At 40.1% G+C, this 12,382-nt stretch overlaps 2 protein-coding genes across 2 annotated transcripts; one reads left to right on the forward strand and one right to left on the reverse strand.

Annotated features, from left to right (window-relative positions):
- Window positions 1–38: 38 nt before the first annotated feature.
- On the forward strand, window positions 39–4,638 carry lysmd1 (LysM, putative peptidoglycan-binding, domain containing 1). The gene is made up of 3 exons (XM_067509267.1): window positions 39–606; window positions 1,229–1,533; window positions 3,638–4,638. The coding sequence occupies exons 1-3, from the start codon at window positions 427–429 to the stop codon at window positions 3,816–3,818; spliced, it is 666 nt and encodes a 221-aa protein (XP_067365368.1). The 5' UTR covers window positions 39–426; the 3' UTR covers window positions 3,819–4,638.
- On the reverse strand, window positions 2,884–11,428 carry tnfaip8l2b (tumor necrosis factor, alpha-induced protein 8-like 2b). The gene is made up of 3 exons (XM_067509268.1): window positions 11,075–11,428; window positions 5,709–6,032; window positions 2,884–5,549 (listed from the first exon to the last, which is right to left on the reverse strand). Exons 2-3 carry the CDS (start codon window positions 6,024–6,026, stop codon window positions 5,307–5,309), a joined length of 561 nt encoding a protein of 186 aa, XP_067365369.1. The 5' UTR covers window positions 6,027–6,032; window positions 11,075–11,428; the 3' UTR covers window positions 2,884–5,306.
- Between the last annotated feature and the right edge of the window lie 954 nt (window positions 11,429–12,382).

The raw sequence follows: 12,382 nt of genomic DNA on the forward strand, positions 1-12,382 counted from the left end.
ACGCAGCACCAGAGACGAATCATGGGATTTACACGGCAGCCATGGCAACATATGGCTGCGGGCAGACGTCAAAGAGACGTCAAAACATTAAATATACTAACTTTCAGGCGTTTGTTTGAGACAGGAGGTAGGTTCAAACTTATTGGTAAGAAACTTGTTGTCTTTACCTGTGGCAGAGCTCGACGTTTATTGACTGCAACGTACTGTCATATTATTACGCTCTGAAGAAGACGACGAGCGTTGAAGTGACGTTGATAACTTGGCTAATGTTAGCTTACAGGCTAACGAAGCTGCTAGCTTAGTTTGTCACTTGTACACATTCGTGAGCGGATTAAGATGCGTTTCCAAATTATCGACAACACGCAGGTTTGTGGCTGACCGTGTTGGTCGGTTACCAATTTAACACCATCTAAGTGAATCACGGCTATGTCAGGTGAGCGAACAGCGTTACCGGACGCTGGCAACGGCCTACTGCGCTGTAGCCGCAACAGGTCTTACGGCAGTTTGGTCCGGTCTCCGCTGTCTCCGGTTCACCAGAGACGAATTGAACACAAGCTCCAGCCAGGAGAGACCCTACAAGGCCTGGCCCTGAAATATGGAGTGTCTGTAAGTATGAACAACAAACTTTACCGCCAAGTAATTAGCTTTTTTGTTTTTGTTTTGCTATGTCCTACAGTCACATCTAGTGTCCCCATTTTTATATATCCCCGTTTTTTTATCCCGTTTTTTATCTCCATATATATGTAAATGGTGAACCTCTGCGTGTTTATACATTTTAGAGGCTCTGCCTCTCTGAAATGCTCCTTTTTACTGCCCGTTGTCAAATGCTCCTCCATTTGTTTTTGTTTTTATTTGCATCAAATTACTATTGCAGCCTTTTGCTGCCATCAAATTCAAAAGGAGCTAATATCTTCCATGAAATGGTAAAATGTTTCAACATCTGATATCTTGTTTATTGTACCTTGTACCTCACTTGTAAGTCGCTTTGGATAAAAGTGTCTGCTAAATGACTAAATGTAAATGTAAAAAATGTTTATGTTCCCTTGTGAATAAAATGGGGGTTGATGAGATTTGCTAATCATCGCATTCGGTTTTTATTTATAGTTTACACATTGTCAGAACTTTTTTGGTAGTGGAGTTGTAAAACTAAGCATCACTTTTTAGAATTAAGTCTGACACACTTTAAAAAAGGTTCACAGAAGTCTGACAAGGTAATTGTGTCTTACAGATGGAGCAAATCAAAAGAGCAAACCGGCTGTACACCAATGACTCCATATTCTTGAAGTCCACCTTGTTCATCCCTGTACGGTCAGACTTGGATGACTGCAGTAACGGGGTAGATTTGGCTGAAGAAGACGGGGGAAAAGACAATGCAGTGTGTGCTTCTTTTCAAAATGAAAACCAAGAGAACCAAGATGATTACAAAACAAGGGTGTCAGACCTTACACCCGTGGATTTTTTGAAAAGGTTGGATGAGTTGATAAGTCAGTCGAAGCAGGCTGCAATGAAAGGATGCCAGGAAGCAGAGAAGAGGTATGACCACATGACCACACATGGCCGTCACGGCACCATTGTTTACATTTGTTGTTCCAACAAGGATTCTCATCAGTTAAGGATGTTTGTTGCTATCGCAAAACATGTTCTACATGAAGGTGAACATCAACCTACTCATAAAGAGTGTTCAGGTCTCCAGTGAGATGAATAATAGTTGTCAATTAATATGGGTTTTTCAATGGCTGAGAGAGTGATTTTCCAGTGTTCCAGCAGCAAAATGACAAGCACCCGATATTGCGCTTCATAAACGTTCCAATATACAGTTGTTTTTTTTTTTACTTTTTCATATGTACTTATTCCGTTGTATTATCATTTTGGAGGCTGCAGTATTTGGTGTTGAAATGTGTTACAATATAGTGACAGGATTTATTTATTTTACCACATCTGTATTAATGAAGCTTGGCTTGTACAGAAACACCTCTTTGTTGTACAGTTCAACAGCAGCATCTTCCATAATGATCATACAGTTGAATCAACTCATCTGAAACAGTAAAAAAAACTAAAAATATCACGTTCATGAAATAGCCATTATGTAGGAGTGTTAGGTTAGACTGGCACACAGTCATTTACAAAAGTTACTACCACCTTTTATTCTATGTTTTGGGTAAAAACATATCAAAAATCTTTCATTAATTGATCATCAGAAGGCTTGCAGACCTCTATAAAAGCAGAAGGTTTGGCAGTTTGCTTGTCTAGAGCATTAAGCTGTGTGTTAATGCAATGCCATGAGGGCATAAGCGATCAAAAGTTTGCATCCTCCTTAATAAAATAATCAAATTTAACTTAAGTTTTGGATAAAGAAAACTTTTTTAATAGCTAGTTGGCCATCAAATATTATGTTGATGAAATAAATAGCGGTATTCTTTTTGCCACTTCAAAATAAGGCTGTACTAACGTTTGTACATGAAGGTAAACTGTTTTTCTTGGCTTTTTACTTGCTTCTTTGCACTGTTGCGAGGACAGTAAAGTGTTCCGACATATAGTTCTAAACTAATGTTTGTGAAGTCCCAACCCACCTGAGCCCCCTCTGGCTATCCTGCTGTTTGCTGTGTGCAGCTGAGCTTTGTCCTCGCTCACAGGAAGCAGACTGAGAGGGCGGACTGCAGCATGAACACCACAACTATACTTTCAAGTTAGCTAAGCTCCCTCAAGGCTCTTTTCAAGTGCCCATAAAAAACATGTGGTTGAAGACTGAAACTGATGCTCCCTAAATATGTTTTACACATAAGCATGTTCTAATTTTCAGTCACGTAGGCGAGTAAAATGGCTTTTTTTTAATATATATATATATATATATATATATATATATATATATATATATATATATATATATATATATATATATATATATATATATATATATATATATATAAACTAAAAATATCACCTATATATAGATATATATATGTGGTCAGCATGAACGATCGATCAAATGAATCTGTGTTATAGGGGAGACAGACTCTTCAATGCTGTTATGTTTGTCTTGCAGTTTGACACTCGTACAAGTGTGTTTTTATGTAGAACGTTTAAGCTTCACTCCCAATAATCAACAAGCTGGTGCTGGTTATGGCTGTTTCACCAGTTTCTAATAGTATACTGAAAATAAATATGCTTAGCAAGCATAAAGCCCCCGAGCCTTTCAGCTTTTGTTTACAATTTATATATGCTTTAAATTTTGTTCATATACAATCTGCTTTACAACATAACCAAAGACACTTTCAGTGTAATTGGTTTGACATGCCAAAGTGTCCCTGAGCAAGACAATGAACCCCCAACAGCCCATCCCAATCCCTAGCCGCGCAGTGCCGGTCCCAAGCCCAGTAGAAATTGAGGAGGGTTGCGTCAGGAAGGGGATCCTGCGTAAAAACTGTGCCAAATCAACATGTGGACAAATGATCTACAGTGGTGACCCTGCACTCACTACATAAGCTGGAATGACAAAAAAAAAACCCCTGAGAATTAACTGTTTGCTCATTCGGTGAGGTAGTAAAATTTTGATGCCGGCCTTGGCAGTATAAGATGCTTCATGACCTGTTTGTAGCTGGTTGTGTGAGACTTAAATCCTCTACTGTTTTCTTAACAGGGTCGGTGCCCTTGAAGCAGCTTGCAGCAGGATGTCAGAAAGGCCTCTTACAAGGTCACAGAGTGTCATTTCATCTTCCAAACTGCAGCAGCAGCAGGAGGCACGTGGTGGAGTACCACTCACTATCATCAAATTCACAAATGACTTGAGAGACCGAGAAGATGAGATCTTTGAGCTGTGACACGTTTCTGCTGTCTCACTCTGATTATTAAAGCAGCTTTCACATCAATTCATGTTGCAGGGTCTGACTTGTATAATGGAGCAGGACTGATAAAGGATCCTGCTCATCTCTTTGCAGTTGTGTGGACTTGAACCTTTAAAAGTATTTCATCAATGCCATCTAATGTAGAACTTGCGGTGGCAAGTTGAAATATCTTTTACCAAGAGCTTTTTTTGAAATGAATACTGCACTTTTGTAGCCTTTGTATTTATTTATAGAGACATAGTGTAGGTTTTGTATTGTAATATTTTTATATGGCCCATATGTGTGTGTTTTGGTTTCAGGTGCAGAAATAAGAGGTTAAAATTTTAAAAAATAAGAATTGCAGTCACATGATGTTTTACTTGTAGAACTTCATTTAGTCCAACTAATATGTAGTTTGTGTGCAGTGCTACCTGACAGTCCCATATCGCAAAGCTGGTCAAATGTTCTGGCCACAATTGGATTAACAAGGTTATGTAACATTTTTTTTATATAAATTGCTTTACTGCTAAAGAATTTAAGTCTGTAGCCAAAATGGGTCCAAAACGATGCTTTTTGGAATATTTTGACAGCAGTATTTGTTCTGTTGCTTGTAGAAATGGTTTTAAGTTTTGTATAGCTTCATTTTAACCCTAAGAATGTTTTGGTATCATCTCTAGGTTCGGGTGTAAATCCTTTATTTGTGAGAGAATTAGTTCTTTGGCCCTCAGAGGGGTAATTGTGAAAACTGAGCATCATTGACACTTTAACTTTAAAAATAGTTTAGGGGACTTTCTTCACATTGCTGCTTAGTCAAAAAGGGGAAAAAAAAAACGTTTGCAGCTAAAAGCTAACTTACAATAATTACATGTCCATCAACGAGTTTCCCTGTCTGTTGCTATGCAGTTTAATACTGTAAATCCACAGTATGACTTGTATTCATTTCAGTTCTTTGCTGTATTATCCACAGCATTGTCTTCTGGAGGCTTCAGTAAATATGATACACTGAGCTGCTGTAGGTTCATGTTGACCCACCAGATGGCAGTGCTGTATTGCAGTGCCATTGGTTTTCCCTATGACTGTTCCCTATGCAAGGTGTCTGGCTGTTGAACTTTTCCTGTCCACAAGTTCTCAAATATTAAACACTGGGTGACATTTCATAGTATAATTAAACAGTGCATATAGTATAATTGTCTAATTCATTTCATACTCGAGTTTTTTCAGAACTTTGTCCAGAACATTGTTTGCAAATATGGGTTTATACCACAGTTACACAGTATATCACTTCTAATTTTTAAAAATTGTAAGGACCACCTTTATTTGTAATTTTCAGTGTTCTTTGAGAACAATGGAGAAGCAGTATTGTCAAATTGCTTGTCTTACATTGCCAGTCCTTTGCAGCAGTAAGATGAATTTTGTCCATCAGTCTTATGTAATTCTGCTTGTAGATCTCCCAATTTCTCCCTGAAATATATTTTTCTTTTTATGTCATATTGTCCCATCCTCCACAAGTTTGTTGAGTCCTTTGCAGATCTTGGTGAGGTGGGGTCGGAAGGGGCCACCGGGTTCATACAGTTTAGTCAGGAGCTCTGGGTCAGAGTAATGGTTGAATACATGGTTGATCCGTCCATGGGATTTAGGGGTGAGGTGGGTGTTGACCAGCTTCAGCAGCAGATCCCTGCAGCTGGTCAGGAGTTCTTCCATCACTGCTTTGTCAAAGGTGAAGTCCACCTGTATCATGCAGGGGTGCATTTGAGTTAGAAAATTGGCTTATTGCTCTTTGTTTATATCTCCTTTACGCTGGAAAGAAATATTATTCAGAGACTAAATTGTATTTGTTAAACCTGTATTTTTAAGCCAATTCTGAAAAGTAAATGTGTGAAAACTAACCTCATAGAAGCTGATGGCAGTCATGGCCCCCTGATGCAGCTTTTTCTTAAATTCCTGGGCAACTACCATCTCTTCTGTGTTGAAGCGGTTGTTTCGGAAAAGCACGCCAATCTTTACCGCGATCTTTATCAGGTTTTTGATGACTTTCTGAGCTTCTGCTTTATTTCCAGAGTACTCCCTGGAGACACGGTATAGCTCATCCAGGATCTCGCTGGTGGTGTCGTCAATGAACATTTGCACAGAGCTTTTGGTGGCCATTGTGCTGAGAATCTTCTTCTGTGCCTTCATGGCCATTTCCTTGGCGCTGAAGGCATCCATGGTTGCCTGAAGTGTATTATAAAAAAAGTATTCAGCACTATATTGACAACTTGAAAGGGAGAACTTCAAAGTAAAATTAGTGCCATTTAACAGTTTATGCTAATAAACATTTTGCTTCTCATTTATAGAACAGTTGAATGATTAAAAGCATCAATTAGTGTGCAGCAGTATTGAGAAGTAAAACGTTAGGACTTGATTGAGTTCTCACATATACATCACGGTATTTCACTCAAATCCTCTCGAACACCTGTGTGGCTTTTGACGAAGTGGGTTTAGTGAACACCTGAGATTTGTTCACCCTGAGTTGAGGGAAACTGGGTATTGAGTTTCAGAATCAGGGATGACTTAAATGTTTAGTCAGTTACATTAGTAACCCAACCTGCTCGTTGGCTTGTTGGAGTCCAAAGATGGGGCCTGACACGTATCATTTCCTCATTTAAAGCTGCATTTATTTTCAGACGTTTAGTTTGGGAGACAAGGATTAAAATCCTTGTAAGTACCCTATTAGATAGTTGAGACCTGTCTTTACTGCAATCAGATTTCTTGGAATAAAATCTGTTTACTGTCTGTCTTTGAAATTCTGCAACTCTGTGGGTAAGACAACTGTTTGTCAGTCAGTTATCCTGCTTTGAAACATTTACTGTACAACATTCTGTTGTAGTTCTGTGTGAATGTCTAATCCGCCAATCACATGGCAGCAACTCAGTGTTTTTAAGCATGTAGACACAGTCAAGATGATCTGCTGAAGTTCAAACCCAGCATCAGACCTCAGACTTTCAGCGAGTCTGTCAGCGAGTTTAGAAACTGCTGGGGTTTGTACACAGGACCACCTCTAGGGTTTACAGAGAACGGTCTGAGGAGGAGAAAGTATTCAGTGAATAGCAGTTCTCGGGGTAAAAGTGCTGATTAATGTCTGAGGAGAATGACCAGACTGGATTAAGTGAGTAAGCAACTTGTTAAACGTGAGATATGGAGAAGAGCATCTCTGAATGCACAGTTTATTCATCATCCGATGGCTATTTCCAGCAAGATAACGCATCATTTCACAAAGATTAAATTAGCTCAATCTGATTATATCTTTTATTTTTACATTTATTGACTAATCTTTAAGCTTTGCCTCTGCAGATAAATCTGCATTAATCTAACAGCACTGAATTAAAATGGTGGCCTTGTCCAGTCAGGTTTAAGCTCAGGGTTTATCAAACCTTCTTCTCGAAATATCACCCTGGTGAGGGCTAATCTAAAACCTCAGGGCAGAAATCAGAAATACATTCACTGCTTCCCTCTTCTATGTAATAAAAAAGTGCAAGAATTGCATTTAGCTCAAAACATTTAGATATTAATAGCCACGACTGAAAGAAGAGGAAGATTATTTTCAGACCCGATTGGCTGTCAACACAGTTTGTCTTTTACTGACAAACCATAACTAGCTCCAGTGAAGCTAGAGGTTATTTTGGAGTATATCCAGATTTCTACTTCAGATCTTCTGGGGATTTAAACAGGCAAACCGTCAGTAATTATTGTGACTCTAACCTTCAAATTGCCAAGTATTCGGATACTTCTACTTACATATTAGTCATGTCCATTTTAACATTCATTTCCTAAAGGAAAAGCCTAATTAGTTGACAGTGGTTAAAGGAAATTACCAGTACTGTTCCAAACAAACACTTTATGTGCTATGCACCGTGTTTGTTTTTGTATCTGACGTGCACACATGATACCAAAAGGGAAAAGCACCATGGAAGGGACTCCACAAAGTCTTTTAATTTCTCCACTGAGATTTTTACCACACATAACATCCATCAGAGAGAGAGACCCCCTGGGAGGTCATCAGCATGAATACAGCTCGCTGTAACAGAAGTCCATGGTTTATCTTTAATTGTTGACACACTTTGAATTTATTCACTTTTAATGCTGTTTAGTTTCCCACAGTTCCTCTATGAAAAACGCAGAGTTGGAACCAAAGAAAAACAAAATTGTCATTTATTGCACTGATATTCTGCTTAGAGAAATGCATAAAAGCTGGACAAACAAAGGAAGGTTAAATCCGTACATCAGAATAACAAAGATTGAAAGGATTAGACTGAGGAAACTTAATTAGATGGAGCATAAGTGTCCCTGCAGAACCTGATAAAGTTGATAAGCCCCATCCCGATCTTCAATCCTACAGACACATAAGGGTTAACTTTAGGTCTTTGAAAGACTTAACTGCCATCAACTTAATCCAAAGTATCTATGATGACTAATGTACAAGACAAAGTATCTTTAGCATGGATTAGCTGTGTATCATTTTCTGCGTCCTGTGTCATTTTGCCATACAATATGTTCACACACAAGTCCAGGCCTAAACTTCAACAGTTCCTGAAAGTTTCCACACGAATCCCACTTCTGGCCTGTGTGGGCAAGTGTTAGAAGGAGCAAGTTGGCTGCATAGCTGAGGCAGGTCCATGCCTGCTGTTGCCAGATTACATCAGTGGTGGGGCAAGAGCAGAAAGCTATTGAGTCCCCGGTGCTCCCTGTGTTAATTAACTGGGGTCTACCCTTGGTTAAAACAGCAGCAGCTCATTTATTGAAACACTCTGTGCGTTAGCAACAGCATATTGTCTGTAAGCTGTCAGTTACTGTAAATTACTGCCTGAAGGAGGCTTTAATGCATTTCTTCCCTGCTTGTGCTAATTAGACTTTGTGACTCAAATGATGTTTTCACCCAGCTTTACTGGCGTTCGTTACACTAAATAAAAGACTCCGTGCCTCAATCATAAATGAAAAAAATATTCCAGTTGCATTGACATGATAACATGAGGCCAATAGGCAGTAGTCGCTGTGACACCTCCCCATCCCTGGCATGTAGACTACAGTCCCAGCTGCAACATTCATAACCAGCAAACTTCATGGTATCTCAATAGGAACAATTTAAATTGCACAGCCATTCATTTTGAACAAGTGTCACATTTGTAATAGCTCGCTTTGTTACAAAAGCTTCAGGTTCCCTGTGGGGAATTAAAGAACATTCATTAGATTAATTTCCCTTAACGGTGATAATGGAAGTGGAGCAGCATGATAGCTATTTCAGATTCATGCTTCAATCTCATTTATTAGCTAAAAAGACTACAGGGATTTGAGGGACGTGCACAGTATAGTCATTAGCTAGAATTCCACATGTATCTCCTGCAGCTGCAAACTGTTCACTGCTTGGCTTTCTGTCCGTCTGCTTTGTTTACGTTATGCAGATGTATTTGGGGTTGAGGCTGTTTGGACGGCATTGACAACTGTCTGTATTACAGCAGCAGATCTGCCACGAAAGCCCACGTTGCTCAGTCGGTCACATCCAGGTACACGTGGGTTGAAGGGGGCCTTTAAGAGTTGGTTTGTTGTTGACACCACCAGGTAGTGACTTCTTTATATGTTGAACTGTTTTTCTCTTCCAAATACCTGCTGGAGTTGACCAGCACCTCTATTCTGTGACGACAACTACTACACTCGGGAGAACAAAATGAAAAATACTAGAGCAGAGGTGGTAGTATTGGAGAATTATTTCTTTCCTGTGTTTTTACTCAGAGTTGCAGTAACAGCCAGGCAGCGAGGAACCTTTAAACATTAGGTTAATGGACAGTCAAAGAGAGAGTGATCATGGGTGGAGCCGTCCAGGCAGGCGGCGGAGCTAAATATTTAGGATTCCTCAGATGACTCCAGTGTTTGGCCCCAGTTTCTGTTTTCATGTATCTACTTGTGCACGTGTAGATAGAGGTGCATTTATGTTTGTAAAATTAGTTTCTCCTTGTTTTGCATTCAGCTATTTGGTTAAAATGGAATGTTACTTGTGTGTGTATTTGTACTCAATTTTCTGCTTGTGTGTGTGTGTGTGTAAGTCACATGGCTCAGTTTTCTTTTGACACAATCAATGCAAACATGCATTTCACTGTTATTAGGGCCTTGTTACTGTGAGCTTGACAAATAGGCATCGTATCTGACTGTCATTGCTAGGTGTGGGCTTGGGTTGACTCATAGTCGGTGAGGGGAAAGGGTTAGGTCACTTCAACCTTTGATCAGATTAAACAACAAGAAATTACAGGGGAGGGAGCATTTATAATCACTATACACATCAGTCAGTTGAAAACTTGGTCGGTTGTGATAATCAACAACATCATCACTGAGCTTTGGTTTTATTGAACTGTAGAGGCTTTTTTTTTTTTTCTTTTCTGGTGATTAACCAAAGATGATAAACATTAACTGCAGCATTTAAATGTTCTTACACAGCAACTTCCTGTATATGACTGGTTGTGTACCAGAATGAAATGTCGCTTCCGTTGTGTTTTTAACTGGTGACAAAAAGGCTCGATGTTGACATTTGTAACTTCTTGTGTGGCTTTTAAAATGTTATTTTCCTCTACTAGGGCACATTGTGTTTTGATGTTTTTATGTGTAAAGATTAATTTGGCTCCATATTAGATTAAATGTTCTATATTTAACAAATAAGACCAGGAAGCATTTTGAAATGTCCAAAAAGCACACATTGCAGTCCTGCAATATTGCACAACTCTACATAATCATAATTGCACAAGCGTGCCACCTTCTGCAATGTCTCAAAAAGGAAGCGAAACAGGCAACAGCTGGCTAAACGGCAGGGTGTCACTAGCAGAAGGCCACAGCTCCTGTCCCCTGTATCTGCACCACGGTTCAAGTGACATCGCAACCTTTCACGGTCTTTGGCTCTGGCCTAGCGTGCTTCAAATCAAAGTGGGCCAGTGAAGAAGGGAAAGTCCAGTGCCTCGAGATTTGAGTTGAGCAACTCCCCAGCCTGCGCAAACAAATGTAAGCTCTACATCTGTGCATGTCCCTGTGCTTGTTCCAGCATGACTGTTAATGTACATGCATGTCTCCCAACTCACACTCAAGATGGGGAAATGGAGAGTCACCCAATTTCCAGTCATACCTCCACACCAACAAGAAATACGAAAAGAGAATCAAGTTTTTTAACAAAAACAAAGAAGTGAGGCCCGTAAGAATTCTTATTTTACTGGCATATGAACAAAGCTAAAGTGTCTTACCTGTGTGAGTCCCCCTCCCTCCTTGTCTGTTGGAAATCTCTTTCGCGCTCTCTGTCTCTCTCTCTGTCTCTCTCTCTCTTTCTCTCTCTGTGTGTGTGTCTCAGGATGACAGTGCCGGCCGGTTGATTTTAACGAGATCCCTTCATGTTCATCATAAGCAGTATCAAACCCCCCCGCGAAAACAGCCCTCCTGCAGCGCTTCTGTCTTGCCAAGCTGTCTTAAGATAATGTTGCGCTGCACTTCCTTGAGGAACTAAATTGCTATGACACACCCCTCAGCCTATGTGTGTCTGTGTGTGTGTGTGTGTGTGTGTTTGTCTCTCTCTCTCTCTCTCTAACTTCCCCTGTCTCTAACCAGCCTATCTTGTCTTTCCCTCTGAAATTCAAATTCAAACTCTTTAAAACCACCATATTTCTCTGCTGCCCTCTCTACTCATCGCACTTTGACACTCTCTGAAAGTGTCGGCCTCTAGCCGTGCTCGTCTCTGTTTTGCTGACGCTGTGGATCTGCTTGTTCTGACAAGTGAAAAGAATTTAGCAAAAATCCAGCGATGCAGCCAATTGAAAGGGGAGCAGCTTAACTCCTGTTTTGTGTCCACCTGCACTGGAATGTGGCTCCTGTCACTGCGGCCTGTGTCTTATTCATGGCTGAATCACATTTAGAGGGTTCATTTACGTCACAGTATGTCATTTAGTGCACTTTGTTTTTCCTAAATAATTAATCATAGTTAAAAAAAAACAATAATTCCCTTTTGGATTTTCACAGCGCAAGCTAATAAAAATCTGAAGGCCATTATCAAGCTCATGAATGAAGCAATGTTTGAGCTGGTTGCCATAAACCTTTTAAAGTCTTATCTGAGTGAGTGAAATATAAATGCAGATGACGATAATATTTGGGTCATAACCCCCAGTAACCAATAATCAGCCTGGCACTGTTAACAGCAGAGCTATAAGTCATGTCGGCCACGGCAAACATGTCTGCCAGCATGAGTTATGAGTGCAGCGATTCATTTAGAATCAGGAAGTGTCCCCTGATATTAAAGTTACGTGTTTATCTGAATGGTAACCAGCTGTGCTGAAGGGATCCTGGCTGAGGCTCAGCTCATTCAAAAAGACGCGTCAAACTGTAATTGCTTTCAGGTGTCCGGGTCAAAGGCGACTCTTGGAGCGACCCAGCTGGACCTAGGAGTGCCTGGACCGGATACAAGCCCACCAGAGTGCACTGGAGACTGGAACACACCTGCCTCTTTGTTTTGCCTTCCACTCAGCCCTTCTGTGTGAAAATTAGCCAAAGTAAAGTCAATGTAA

This window comes from Channa argus, chromosome 7, assembly GCF_033026475.1.
Source record: "Channa argus isolate prfri chromosome 7, Channa argus male v1.0, whole genome shotgun sequence".
Lineage (NCBI taxonomy): Eukaryota > Metazoa > Chordata > Actinopteri > Anabantiformes > Channidae > Channa > Channa argus.

What these genes read in the sequence shown, in the direction of transcription:
- lysmd1 (XM_067509267.1), top strand. Translation starts at nt 427, where the DNA reads ATGTCAGGTGAGCGAACAGCGTTACCGGACGCTGGCAACGGCCTACTG. An exon ending in CCCTGAAATATGGAGTGTCT is followed by an intron (nt 607 to 1,228) that starts GTAAGTATGAAC and finishes TGTGTCTTACAG; the next exon opens with ATGGAGCAAATCAAAAGAGC. An exon ending in TGCCAGGAAGCAGAGAAGAG is followed by an intron (nt 1,534 to 3,637) that starts GTATGACCACAT and finishes TTTTCTTAACAG; the next exon opens with GGTCGGTGCCCTTGAAGCAG.
- tnfaip8l2b (XM_067509268.1), bottom strand. Translation starts at nt 6,026, where the DNA reads ATGGATGCCTTCAGCGCCAAGGAAATGGCCATGAAGGCACAGAAGAAG. An exon ending in CTGCCATCAGCTTCTATGAG is followed by an intron (nt 5,550 to 5,708) that starts GTTAGTTTTCAC and finishes TGCATGATACAG; the next exon opens with GTGGACTTCACCTTTGACAA.